This window comes from Tetrahymena thermophila, assembly GCF_000189635.1.
Source record: "Tetrahymena thermophila SB210 genomic scaffold scf_8254716, whole genome shotgun sequence".
NCBI classification, from domain to species: domain Eukaryota; phylum Ciliophora; class Oligohymenophorea; order Hymenostomatida; family Tetrahymenidae; genus Tetrahymena; species Tetrahymena thermophila.
Window position 1 is genome coordinate 163,787 of NW_002476481.1, and position 14,083 is coordinate 177,869.

General features: G+C 21.3%; 3 protein-coding genes across 3 annotated transcripts in view; all 3 read left to right on the forward strand. All coding sequences in view use genetic code 6, as the record gives it.

Moving 5' to 3' along the window:
- Positions 1–1,894: 1,894 nt before the first annotated feature.
- On the forward strand, positions 1,895–7,447 carry TTHERM_000096780 (transmembrane protein, putative; the record flags this gene model as incomplete). Its single annotated transcript, XM_012796599.1, has 19 exons — positions 1,895–2,000; positions 2,053–2,163; positions 2,345–2,596; positions 2,673–2,873; positions 2,966–3,106; positions 3,207–3,303; positions 3,385–3,528; positions 3,647–3,790; positions 4,081–4,227; positions 4,302–4,445; positions 4,518–4,661; positions 4,733–4,876; positions 5,155–5,301; positions 5,365–5,508; positions 5,732–6,364; positions 6,542–6,595; positions 6,647–6,917; positions 7,099–7,170; positions 7,310–7,447. The coding sequence occupies 19 exons, from the start codon at positions 1,895–1,897 to the stop codon at positions 7,445–7,447; spliced, it is 3,234 nt and encodes a 1,077-aa protein (XP_012652053.1).
- Positions 7,448–10,707: 3,260 nt separating this feature from the next.
- Positions 10,708–11,143, forward strand: TTHERM_000096791 (hypothetical protein; the record flags this gene model as incomplete). The annotated part of the gene is made up of 2 exons (XM_012796600.1): positions 10,708–10,852; positions 10,929–11,143. The coding sequence occupies 2 exons, from the start codon at positions 10,708–10,710 to the stop codon at positions 11,141–11,143; spliced, it is 360 nt and encodes a 119-aa protein (XP_012652054.1).
- Positions 11,144–12,009: 866 nt separating this feature from the next.
- The window catches only part of TTHERM_000096802 (zinc finger lsd1 subclass family protein), a gene marked incomplete at both ends in the record, with an annotated part of 2,353 nt that continues 279 nt past the window's right edge, over positions 12,010–14,083 (forward strand). Inside the window, 6 exons of the mRNA XM_012796601.1 lie at positions 12,010–12,104; positions 12,200–12,343; positions 12,415–12,558; positions 12,834–12,980; positions 13,044–13,187; positions 13,405–14,083. The exon at positions 13,405–14,083 is cut by the window's right edge and continues 279 nt beyond it. Of these exons, the coding sequence (XP_012652055.1) occupies positions 12,010–12,104; positions 12,200–12,343; positions 12,415–12,558; positions 12,834–12,980; positions 13,044–13,187; positions 13,405–14,083 (1,353 nt within the window). The remainder of the gene's footprint in view (positions 12,105–12,199; positions 12,344–12,414; positions 12,559–12,833; positions 12,981–13,043; positions 13,188–13,404) is intronic.

A 14,083-nucleotide genomic window follows, 5' to 3' on the forward strand; every position in this document is an offset into this window, starting at 1 on the left:
TTTGTGGTTAAAATATGCAATACAAAATAATTGCGTGAAAAAATTAGATAAGAAACAAGATTATTTTTTAATAATAGATGGATTTGAAATGAAAAAAAATTAAATATTGGTAAATAATTTTGTTTCGAAAAGATTGATTAAGATAATAAAGATTATTTAGGAAAAACAAATCATTAAAGTTTATTAAAGTTAATAAAATAAGTTAAATAAATGGGTTTTATATTGATAGCGTTTATCTTCATTGAAATGATATTTATGATAAAAACAGAGTAAATAGCATAAATAAAGGTATTTTACTGTTCTTATAATCTAAAATATACTTTGTAATATATTTTTTTGAGCACTGAAGTACTTGCTTACTTGCTTTGTTATTTAACTAATAACAATAAATATTTTGAATACTCTTAAAACTACAAAATTTCTTATAAGAAAATGGAATTTATATTTGCATTTATTTATCTATAATTTTTTAATAAAATATTTAAACAAGCTTATTAATTTTCATTTAGCTCTTTTATATTAATTTATAATATTTATATTTAATATAAATAGACTTCTTTTAGATAGCTATAACCAAATTGCTAAAACGGAGAATATTTAGATTCGTAATTTAATACTTAATTAAAAATATAGTCTATAATTCTAAATAAATAGCATAAAGCATCTCAAGGATAAATTAATTCTCATTTTATTTTTCATAGCAATTTTCAAATTTATATTAATTATTTTTATCATTTATATCAAAAATAATTTTATAGTTAATTTTTTTTATTTATAAACACTTCAGATCATCTTGCAAACCTTGTATGCCAAACTGTGATAAATGTCAAAATGATAAATAATGTGACGCTTGTAGCAGTCAATATTATTTTGATTCGTAATTTTATATTTTATTAAAATCTAGTCTTTAATTCTAAATAAATAGCCCAAAGCATCTCAAGGATGCACTCATTCTCATTTTATTTTTCATAGCAATTTTCAAATTTATCTTAATTGTTTTTATAAAAAATAATTTTAAAGGTAATTTTTTTTATTTATTAACAATAAAAGATAAACTAATTAATGCTAATCTTGTATTCAAAACTGTCAGAGTTGTATAAACGGAAGTGAATGTCAAACTTGTTTAAGTCCATATTTAAAAAACAACGAGTAATTTACAAAGTTAATTAATGATTCCAAAATCCATAATGAGAAAATTCAATATTTAATTTAGTTAATAAAAATTACATTTCTTATGACTTATTAATAATTAATTAATTTATTTATTTATTTAAAAACAATTAAATAACTTTGAAATGCGAAACAATAAAATTTTTTTTTGATTTGATTGTATTCCATTTTTAATATTTTTTAAGATAGACACGAGTTTTAATAAAAATTTTTCAACGAAAATTAAGTAAAATGGAAATTTCTATTATTGTTTCATATTCTAAAGACAGACAGATGATTTTAAAGCAAAACATTAATTAAGTTTGATTAAAATTATAATAGAAATACTTTTACGACATGATTGCTAAAATATATATCAAGAATGATAAAATACCTAATATAATTTTTGAATCCTCTTAAAACAATAGATTTATTATTCAAAAAATCTAATTTTTCCAGCTTAAGTTTTCATTAAAAAAAAACATAGTATTTATTTAGAAAAGCCTTTATTTAAACTTATTATAAAATTTTAATATTTTATAAATAAATTATAAATGAAATGTAAAATTTATTCCCTAATTAATTAATTAATTAATATTTCTAACATAAAAATTATATTTTACATTTTTGACGCAGATTTATTTATATTTTTTTCTATAGATCTTACTTTTTAACTTAAAAATAAAAATATTCTTTAAATATTTCAAAAGTCTAGCTTGTGCAAACTGTATATAAGGATATTACTATGCATAAGACTAAACCTGTAAATAATGTGATTAATCTTGTAAAAATTGCTCTGGAGATAGTACTTAGTGTACTGAGTGCGTAGATGGATATTTTTTACAATAAGAGTAAACTTTTATTTAAAAAGAGTACAAGCAAAATTATTATTAAAATTAAAAGTCTAACTAATAATACAAACACTTGTAAGCCATGTGATGCTAGCTGTTAAACTTGCAGTAGTTTTAGTAGTTATTGTATTAAATGCAATTTAAATTACTTTCCACTTTACTAGTAATATTAAATTTAACTATAAATACCATAAAATAGACCTATAAATAAATAAAAAAATAAGAATCAATTTAAACAAAAAAGCGCAATAATATTTTACTTTTATTTTGGTATTAAATAATATTTTAGGTCTTAAATAATAATAAACTAAGTTAAATAATTTTTAATTAAAATTATATAAAAGTAATTAAAGTTTTTTAAACTAATGTACTTATTGTTAAGGAAGTGATAGATTTAAATAAAAAAATTAATGCTAACTATGTAATAGTTCTTGTAGTGCATGTTAGAATAATGAAGCTGATAATTGTACACAATGCTATCCTGGGTATTATTTGGATCACTAGACTTGTTAGCCATGTGATAGTACATGTAATGAATGCAGTGGCCCTAGCAAAACAGATTGTAAATCATGTAGGCAAGACAGTTACTTAAAAATGTATAAAATCATTAAATAAATTAAAATTTATTTCAAATATAATAAATAATTTTAAATAAAAAATACCTTTAAAAAGAGTTGATCATACTTGCTGGCCATGTGATTAATCTTGCTAAGGATGCACAGGACCAAAAAATAGTGATTGCTTAAATTGCAAAATTGGTTATTCTTTTAAAGAATAAATATGTATCAAGTGTGATATTACTTGTTAAAGATGTACCGGAACATCATCTACAGAGTGTAAAGAATGCTATAGTAACTTTTACTTAACTCCAGAGTAAATTTTAATGAAATAATTATTCATTATTTTATAAAAAATATATATGAACTTATTTACATAAAATTAAATTACTCTTAACTAAAATAAAGCAACAGATGTATTTCATGCTAACTAGATGGATGGTACAGAAGTGGATTATAGTGTTTGCAATGCTAATCACCTTGTTAAACATGCATAACCAAACCAAATTTTTGTTTAACATGTGAGACAGGATTGTATTTATTTCTAGGGTAATTAATTTTACAATTTATCAATTTTATTTACTTATTTAAAAAAATTTAAGAAATACCTGTGCACCATGCCATGAAGAATAATCATATTATAAAAAAGATATTTAATGTTTGAAATGTTCTTCAAACTGCTTGACTTGCTCACAAAACGAAGCAAATTGTTAAACTTGCTCTACTGGATAATATTTGACAAATGAGTAATTTTAAAAATTTAAATCTTTTAATACATTTTTGTTTATGTTTTATAGTAAAATACATTTTTTTTGTTCAAAATTTAGTAATAAATGCGTGGAATGCAATTAAAATGGATAATTTATCTCAGATAAGGCATGCAAAACATGTGATGTTACATGTTTAAAATGTAATGGAACATAAAGTACAAACTGCACAGAATGTAGAACAGGCTCATATTTATCCTAAAAGTAATAATGAATGAATGAATAAATAAATAAATAAATAAATAAATATGCGATAATTTACATCAATTTATTTAAATTTTTTAAAAACTATTTTTTATTTTTTTTGTAAAAATTTACTTAGCAATGAGTGTGTTCCATGTAATAAAGCCGGACAATATATATCTTAAACTAAATGTATATAATGCGATGTGTCCTGTACTAAATGCGATGAACTTGTAAATAGTCATTGTTCTTCTTGTGTTGATGGTTAATATTTAACTGTAGAGTAATATTTTTAGTGAAATTAAATTTTTTTAATTTATAGTTATTCGTTTTAAATAAATCAAAATTTATCAATAAATAAATAAGTAAATAAGTATTTTCTTGGCTAAGGTTCTGTTAATATTCTCTTTAAATTAGTTTTTTTAAATTAAATTTTTAATATAGTGACTAAAATCTAATTAATTAATCAGTTTGACCTTGCTGTTAATGACTTATTAAATTTATTTAACTTACATTTTACAAAAATAAATAATTTTGTTGATAAATTAAATTAAGAAATAATTTTTTAAATAGTTTCAAATGCACACCTTGTACTGACAATGGATTTTTTATCTCATAAAATTAATATTGTGTTTAATGTCATAGTACTTGTATAAAGTGTAAAGGAAATACTGAAAATGATTGTATAAAATGTCAAATAGGGCTTTACTTAAATGATAAGTAAGTTCAACATTTTTTTAAATTTAATTTTTTATTTATTTCACTATCAAAATTAATATCATAAAATTTTTTAGAAATTAGTGTGTTTCATGTAATTAAGATGGATTATTTATCAATGGAGGCAAGTGCTAATAATGTTATTAATATTGTGCTAGTTGCTCTGGGACTCAGATTACAGATTGCAAAACTTGTCTAGTAGGATATTATTTGATAAATAAGTAATTTTAATTTTTAATTTATTTAAATTTATCTTTTGATTTGATAAAAATATTTATTTTATATTTAATTAGCAATTCATGTGTAAAATGCGACTAAGATGGATAATTTATATCAGGTATATAATGTAAAAACTGTCATAGTTCATGTCTAAAATGTAATGATATAAATAAAACTAATTGTACCTAATGTAGGTCAAATTTATACTTGTCTTCAAAGTAATCAAATGAAGCATTTATTTTTTATATTATTTAATGATTTAAATTCTTTTTTTTTCAATTTATAAAAGTAATGAATGTGTAGCATGCGATCAACCAGGGCAATCAAAGTTTGGAACTTAATGTATTTAATGTGACTCCTCATGTCTAACCTGTGATGGAACATAAAATACTAATTGCTTATCTTGCACTAATGATAAATACTTAACTCCAAAGTAATTATTCTAGTCTAACTTAATTGTTTAGATTTATTATTAATTAATTATCCTCATTAATTAACTCAAAAAATTAAAGTGAAGCTTTTAAATTTTTTCAATAAAATTATTTTTGAACTTAATCATTTTGAAAAGAAGCTAATTAATTTTATTTAATTCAAATTTTAAAAAAATTGTCTTCGTCTGTCTGTAAAAATGTTTTCAAATAATTAATTCTTCTTTTATTTTAAATGCTTAATGAAAAAATCCATTTTATTTATTTATTTATAAACATACAGAAAATAATGCACATCTTGTACTGATGATGGATATTTTATATCCTCTTAAAATTAATGTTAAGAATGCGATAAAACATGTTTGAAATGCAAAGGAACAACTTCTAAAGATTGTCTTACATGTCCAATAGGCAAATATTTATATGAAGAGTAAATTTTATTTTTTAATTTTTCATTGTTTAGCAAATCATTTATATTTTCATCAAACTTTAGTAATTAGTGTATTTCTTGTGATCCAAATGGATTCTTTATAAGTGAAAATAAGTGCTTTAAATGTGATTCTTCTTGTCTTACATGCAAAGGAACTGCAAATACTGATTGTCTATCATGCAGCAAAGGTTAGTATTTGTTAGTCAGGTAAAAATTAATTTAATTAAAAGAATTACTATTGATTATTCTATCTACAATTTAAAAAATAAATAAATTTCATTAATAAGTTATAAATTCATTAATTTTTTCATTATTTTAAAAAAACTTCTTTTTTATTTTAGCTAAATTTTTTATAATTTAATGAATTACTTTCTAAATTTAGCTAAAAAGAACTAAAATCAAATTTCTAATTTTAACTTTATAGTAATAGTACTTGCGTAAGCAGCTGTAATACAAAGAATGGATACTTTATCTCAGGCGATAAATGTATTCAATGTGATAAAACTTGCAAAACTTGTAGTGGAGAATTAGAGACGAACTGTTTATCTTGCGTTTTTGGTTTAATCTTTTAGCCTAGTTTTAATATATGTGATAAATGCGAAGAAGGATAATTTTTAAATAAATCGACTAATGAGTGTGAATATTGTGATAAAACTTGTCTAACCTGCATTGGAACAAATAAAAACTAATGCAAAATATGTGCTGATGGATTAACTTTAAGTAAAGTTACAAATACTTGTGAAAATAGTACTGCAATTAAAAACTAATAAGAGTAAATAAAGTAAATCTAAAAAGTAGGTTGCTTAAATAAATAAAGTAAATCAGATTCAGATTGCATGTAAAGAATTGATACCAGTGAGTCTTAAATCTAAATTTTAAATGTTTTAAATATTTGCAACATTGTGGTATTAATCCTTTCTTCTGCATTTACACCGTTTGGAACTTCAATTGGCTAGATTTTTTTATAAAACTCTTAAATTATAGGAAATTACATTTTTGCTTCAAAACTTTATTCTCTTTGGATGAACTAATTTGAGCTGAAAACTTATTATGCATATCACGTGTATACAATTATACCTAATATGTTTAAATAATCAACTGGAGTTACTCTATTCTCATTTTAAATGTTTAATACTCTTATACAAATTAATGATTTTAGTGATAGCTATTTTAACAACTGCTTTTTATCTGTTTTAACTTTAGGAATCATTATAATTGCTACTATAATAATTTTTTTTAGTGTTTAATCTGCTATTTTTAGAAATACTTAGATAAGCTCTTAAAACAGCAAACTGTATTAAATATATTCCTATATTAAATGGAATCTATTTGTCCATTTTTTTAGAATCTCTTCTAGCTTTTTCGTTTTTAACGCTGTTTATATACTAAAATACCAATTTCACCTTGAAAAAATAGACTTGATTTTAATAGCTATTTCGATACCTGTATATTTAATTTTACAATCCCTGTGGAGCATCAAAATTGGATTTAAATTCTATTAAATATCTTCAAATGATTTGGCCTCCATAGATAGTTTAACTCAAAAAATAGAAATATCTGATCAATTTTCTAGAATTTTTTGGATAGTATTTGAATGGAAAAAAATTTTTATTACTGTAATCTAATCAATTTTTATATTTACTGATGATAAATAGCATCTAAGCTGCTGGATTCACTCTGCTTTGAATGTTTTGTTTGTAGTTTACGTCACTATTAAATAACCGTTTTTAGAAAAAAAAATTAATTATTTTGTAGTATTATAAGAAATTATCTATACAGTATTAGCTATTCTAATAGGTATCATCTTAGCATAAGACAATGGTTTAAATCCTTAGAATGTTCCTAGTTTATCACAAAATATGCAATCAAGTAAGTAATATATAAAATTTTAGATAATTCAAATATTTTTTAAATAGTATTTAGGTATTTGAGCTTTGGATTATTAGGAGGAATGATGATATCTTAATTATTTATGATCTTGTAAAGGCTATATAATTATATTTAACAGGTTCTATTTTAAAGAAAAGTAAGAGGAACAAATAACACTACAACTTAATAAATAGAATAATTTAATGACACTAATATTAACTAAATATTTGAAATGTTAGATTAGAAAAAAAATAAAATTGATTGGAAAAGATTTTGAATGGAAAATAAAAAAATATCTATAATAATAAATATTTCTCAATTAAATTACTTAAAATATTCTTCAAGAAATTATAATTTAAAAACAAATCTACGAATTAGTCATTTTAATGTAAAAAAAGCAAAAGATCTATTAATATTTATTTAGTTTTAATTGTTTTCAAACAAAGAAAAATATTGAAATAAACTTTAAAGACAATATTTAAATTAAGTAAGCTTTATATAATTTTATTTTTGAAACATCCAAAATTATTTCTTACATTGATAAGAAAAATTAAAAAAATTAAAGCTTATTTTGATTGATTATTAATTAAAAAGTTCGTATGTGTATATATTATATGAAGTAATTGATAAATAATGAAAAAGGATTTTAAACTTAACAAATTTATTTAATTTTTGGATATTTGAAACTTTCAGATACAGTAATTGACATAAGTAGTGAAACAGTTGAAAATACTTCTGATAGTTTAAATAATATAATATCAAATATTTCTAGTATTACAGATATTTTTAAATCTTAAAATTTTTATTTTTTAGGAATATTTGTTTATATTTTATGTAATACATGTAATGTAGTTCTTCTAGTTTTATTACCTAATGATCAACGATATTTGATGGTTAAATTAGATGAATTATTTTTTTCGAGAATATAATTAATTAAATAAATCTGATGAAAGCGTATCTATCAGTCGACTTTTCTCTTTAAAATTAACTTACATTAATATTTTCTAATCCAACAAAATTACGAATCTAAATTTTCAATATTTTATAAATCTGATCCTTCGCTGCGTAAAATTATTTTATTTTTAAAACTCTTTTAAAAAATGAGTGAGCACTTACTTCTATTACAAAAATACAATTTTTTATTTCATTTAGAAATTTGATATAGAAGAGGAATATCTTGCATGACAGTACATACATGATATGTATTCTTTCAAATGAGTTTTAATTCAAAAGAAAATGCTTATAATTGAATGATATTGATGTAACTTGGATAAGAGGTTATTAATTATCAAAAAATAAAATACAAAAAATTGAAAACTTTCCCAAATTAATAATTAATTAATTTACATTATTTTTTTGATGGTTAAAACATGCAATCCAAAATAATTGCGTGAAAAAAATTAGATGAGAAAAAAGATTGATTATTTTTGAATTATTGATGGATTTGAAATGAAAAACCATTAAATATTGGCAAATAATTTTGTTTCGAAATGATTGATTAAGATAATAAAGATTATTTAGGAAAAACTAATCATTAAAGTTTATTAAAGTTAATAAAATAAATTAAATAAATGGGTTTTATTTTGATAGCGTTTGTCTTCATTGAAATGATATTTATGATAAAAACAGAATAAATAGCATAAATAAAGGTATTTTACTGTTCTTATAATCTAAAATATACTTTGTAATATATTTTTTTGAGCACTGAAGTATTTGCTTACTTCCTTACTTAGTTATTTAACTACTAACAATAAATATTTTGAATACTCTTAAAACTACTAAATTTCTTATAAGAAAATGGAATTTATATTTGCATTTATCTATAATATTTTAATAAAATATTTAAACAAGCTTATTAATTTTCATTTAGCTCTTTTATTTTAATTTATTATATTTATATTTAAAATAAATAGACTTCTTATAGATAGCTATAAATTATTTGCAATCAGGGATAATATTTAGATTTGTAATTTAATACTTAATTAAAAATATAATCTATAATTCTTAATAAATAGCATAAAGCATCTCAAGGATACATTCATTTATTCTCATTTTATTTTTCATAGCAATTTTCAAATTTATCTTGATTATTTTTATCAAAAATAATTTTAAAGTTAATTTTTTTTATTTATTAACAATAAAGATAAACTCGTTAATGCTAATCTTGTATTAAAAACTGTCAGAGTTGTATAAACGGAAATGAATGTCAAATTTGTTTAAGTCCATATTCAACAAACAACGCGTAATTTACAAAATTAATTAATGATTCCAAAATCTATAATGAGACAATTCAATATTTAATTTAGTTAATAAAAATTACATTTCTTATGACTTATTAATAATTAATTAATTTATTTATTTATTTATCTATTTAAAAACAATTAAATAACTTTGAAACAATAAAAATTTTTTTTTGATTTGATTGTATTCTATTTTTAGTATTTTTTAAGACATACACTAGTTTTAATTAAATTTTTTCAAAGAAAATGAAGTAAAATGGAAATTTCTATTATTGTTTCATATTCTAAAGACAGACAGATGATTTTAAAGCAAAGCATTAATTCATTTTATTAAAATTATAATAGAAATACTTTTTCAACATGATTGCTTAAATGTAAATCAAGAATGATAAAATAACTAATATAATTTTTGAATCCTCTTAATTCAATAGATTTATTATTCAAAAATCTAATTTTTCCAGCTTAAGTTTTTATTTAAAAAAACCTAGTATTTATTTAGAAAAATATTTATTTCAACTTATTATAAAATTTTAATATTTTATAAATAAATTATAAAGAAATATAAAATTTATTCCCTAATTAATTAATATTTCTAACATAAAAATTATATTTTACATTTTTGACGCAGATTTATTTTTATTTTTTTCTTTAGATCTTATTTCTTAACTTAAAAATAAAAATATTCTTTAAATATTTTAAAAGTCTAGTTTGTGCCAACTGTATATAAGGATATTACTAGGCATAAGACTAAACCTGTAAATAATGTGATTAATCTTGTAAAAATTGCTCTGGAGGAGATAGTACTTAGTGTACTGAATGCATTGATGGATATTATTTAGAAAAAAAGTAAACTTTTATTTAAAAAGAGTACAAGCAAAATTATTATTAAAATTTAAAGTCTAACTAATAATACAAACACTTGTAAGCCATGTGATGCTAGCTGTTAAACTTGCATTAGTAATAGTAATAATTGTATTACATGCAAATAAGATTTCTTACCACTTTACTAGTAATATTAAATTTAACTACAAATACCATAAAATAGACCAATAAATAAATAAAAAAATAATAATTAATTTAAACAAAAAAGCACAAAAATATTTTATTTTTATTTCGGTATTAAATAATAATTTAGGTCTTAAATAATAATAAACTAAGTTAAATAATTTTAAATTAAAATTATATAAAAGCAAAACTACTTTTTAAAACTAATGTACTGATTGTCAAGGAAGTGATAGATTTAAATAACCTGGTTAATGCTAACTATGTAATAACTCTTGTAGTGCATGTTAGAATAATGAAGCTGATAATTGTACGCAATGCTATCCTGGGTATTATTTGGATTAATAAACTTGTAAGCCATGTAATAGTACATGTAATGAATGCAGTGGCCCTAGTAATAAAGAATGTAAATCATGTAAGCAAGACCGTTACTTAAAAACGTATAAAATCAATAAATAAATTAAAATTTATTTCAAATATAATAAATCATTTTAAATAAAAAATACCTTTAAAAAGAGATGATAATACTTGCTAGCCATGTGATTAATCTTGCTTAGGATGTAAAGGACCAAAAAATAGTGATTGCTAAAATTGCAAAACTGGTTATTCTTTTAAAGGATAAATATGTATCAAGTGTTTTGATATTTGTTAAAGATGTACCGGAACATAATCTACAGAGTGTATAGAATGCTATCTTGGCTATTACATAACTCCAGGGTAAATTTTAATGAAATAATTATTCATTAATTTACAAAAAATATATTTGAACTTCTTTATATAAAATTAATTTACTCTTAACAAAAATTAAGCAAGAGAGTAATAATTAATGAATGAATAAATAAATAAATATGTGATAATTAACATCAATTTATTTAAATTCTTTAAAAACTATTTTTTATTTTTTTTTGTAAAAATTTACTTAAGCAATGAGTGTGTTCAATGTAATAAAGCCGGACAATTTATATATTCAAACAAATGTGTTTAATGCGATGTGTCCTGTATTTAATGTGATGAATTTGTAAATAGTAGATGTATTTCTTGTGTTGCTGGTTAATATTTAACTTTAGAGTAATATTTTTAGTGAAATTAAATTTACATCATTTAAAGTTATTCGTTTTAAATAAATCAAAATTTATCAATAAATAAATAAGTATTTTCTTCGCTAAGGTTCTATTAATGTTCTCTTTAAATTAGTTTTTTAATTTAAATTTTTAAAATAATGACTATTAATTAATACAGCTTGACCTTGCTGTTAATGACTTATAAAATTTATTTAACTTAAATTTTACAAAAATAAATAATTTTGTTGATACATTAAATTAAATTATTTTAAGAAATGCTTTTTTAAATAGTTCTAAATGCACACCTTGTACTGACAATGGAGTTTTTATCAAAAATTCACAATGCCTTTAATGTCATAGCTCTTGTATGAAATGTAAAGGAACTACAGAAAATGATTGTATATAGTGTCAAATAGGGCTTTACTTTAATGAAAAGTAAGTTCTCTTTTTTTTTTAATTTAATTTTTTATTTCTTTCACTACCATAATTAATATCATAAAAATTTTTTAGAAATTAGTGTGTTTCATGTAATTAAGATGGATTCTTTATCAATGGAGACAAGTGCTAATAATGTTATTAATATTGTGCTAGTTGCTCTGGGACTCAGATTACAGATTGCAAAACTTGTCTAGTAGGATATTATTTGATAAATAAGTAATTTTAATTTTTAATTTATTTAAATTTATCTTTTGATTTGATAAAAATATTAATTTTATATTTAATTAGCAATTCATGTGTAAAATGCGACTAAGATGGATAATTTATATCAGGTAAATAATGTAAAAACTGTCATAGTTCATGTCTAAAATGTAATGGTATAAATAAAACTAATTGTACCTAATGTGGGCCAAATTTATACTTATCTTCAAAGTAATCAAATGAAGCATTTATTTTTTAAATTATTTAATGGTTTAAATACTATTTTTTTCAATTTATAAAAGTAATGAATGTGTAGCATGCGATCAACCAGGGCAATCAAAATTTGGAACTTAATGTATTTAATGTGACTCCTCTTGTCTAACCTGTGACGGAACATAAAATACTAATTGCTTATCTTGCACTAATGATAAATACTTAACTCTAAAGTAATTATTCTAGTCTAACTTAATTGTTTAGATTTATTATTAATTAATAATACTCATTAATTAACTGAAAAAAATAATGTGAAGCTTTTAAATTTTTACAATAAAACTTTTTTTGATCTTAATCTTTTTGAAAAGAAGCTAATTAATTAATTTTATTTAATTTAAATTGTTAAAAATTTATCTGTATGCTCTAAAAATGTTTTCAAATAATTAATTCTTTTTTTATTTTAAATGCTTAATGAAAGAAAAAATCTGTTTTATTTTTAAACTTACAGGAAATAATGCACATCTTGTACTGAAGATGGATATTTTATATCATCTAAAAATTAATGTCTTGAATGCGATCAAACATGTTTGAAGTGTAAGGGAACAACTTCTAAAGATTGTCTTACATGTCCAATAGGCAAATATTTATATGAAGAGTAAATTTTATTTTTTAATTTTTAATTATTTAGCAATTCATTTATATATTCATCAAACTTTAGCAATTAATGTATTTCTTGTGATCCCAATGGATTCTTTATTAGTGAAAACAAGTGCTTCAAATGTGATTCTTCTTGTCTTACATGCAAAGGAACTGCAAATACTGATTGTCTATCATGCAGCAAAGGTTAGTATTTGTTAATCAGGTAAAGATTAATTTAATTAAAATAATTATTATTGATTGCTCTATTTGCAATTAAACAAACAAATAAATTTCATTAATAAGTTATAAACTAATTAAATTCTTCATTATTTTAAAAAACCTTCTTTTTTATTTTAGCTAAATTTTTTATAATTTAATGAATTACTTTCAAAATTTAGCTAAAAAGAACTAAAATCAAATTTCTAATTTTAACATTATAGTAATAGTACTTGCGTAAGCAGCTGTAATACAAAGAATGGATACTTTATCTCAGGCGATAAATGTATTGAATGTGATAAAACTTGCAAAATTTGTAGAGGAGAATTAGAGACGAACTGTTTATCTTGCGTTTTTGGTTTAATCTTTTAGCCTAGTTTTAATAAATGTGATAAATGCGAAGAAGGATAATTTTTAAATAAATCGACTAATGAGTGTGAATATTGTGATAAAACTTGTTTAACCTGCATTGGAACAAATAAAAACTAATGCAAAATATGTGCTGATGGATTAACTTTAAGTAAAGTTACAAATACTTGTGAAAATAGTACTGCAGTTAAAAATTAATAAGAGTAAATAGAGTAAATCGAAAAAGTAGGTTGCTTAAATGAATAAAGTAAATCAGATTCAGATTGCATGTAAAGAATTGATACCATTGAGTCTTAAACCTAAATTTTAAATGTTTTAAATATTTGCAACATTGTGGTATTAATCCTTTCTTCTGCATTTACACCGTTTGGAACTTCAATTGGCTAGATTTTTTTATAAAACTCTTAAATTATTGGCAATTACATATTTGCTTCAAAACTTTATTCGCTTTGGATGAACTAATTTGAGCTGAAAACTTATTATGCATATCACGTGTATACAATTATACCTAATATGTTTAAATAATCAACTGGA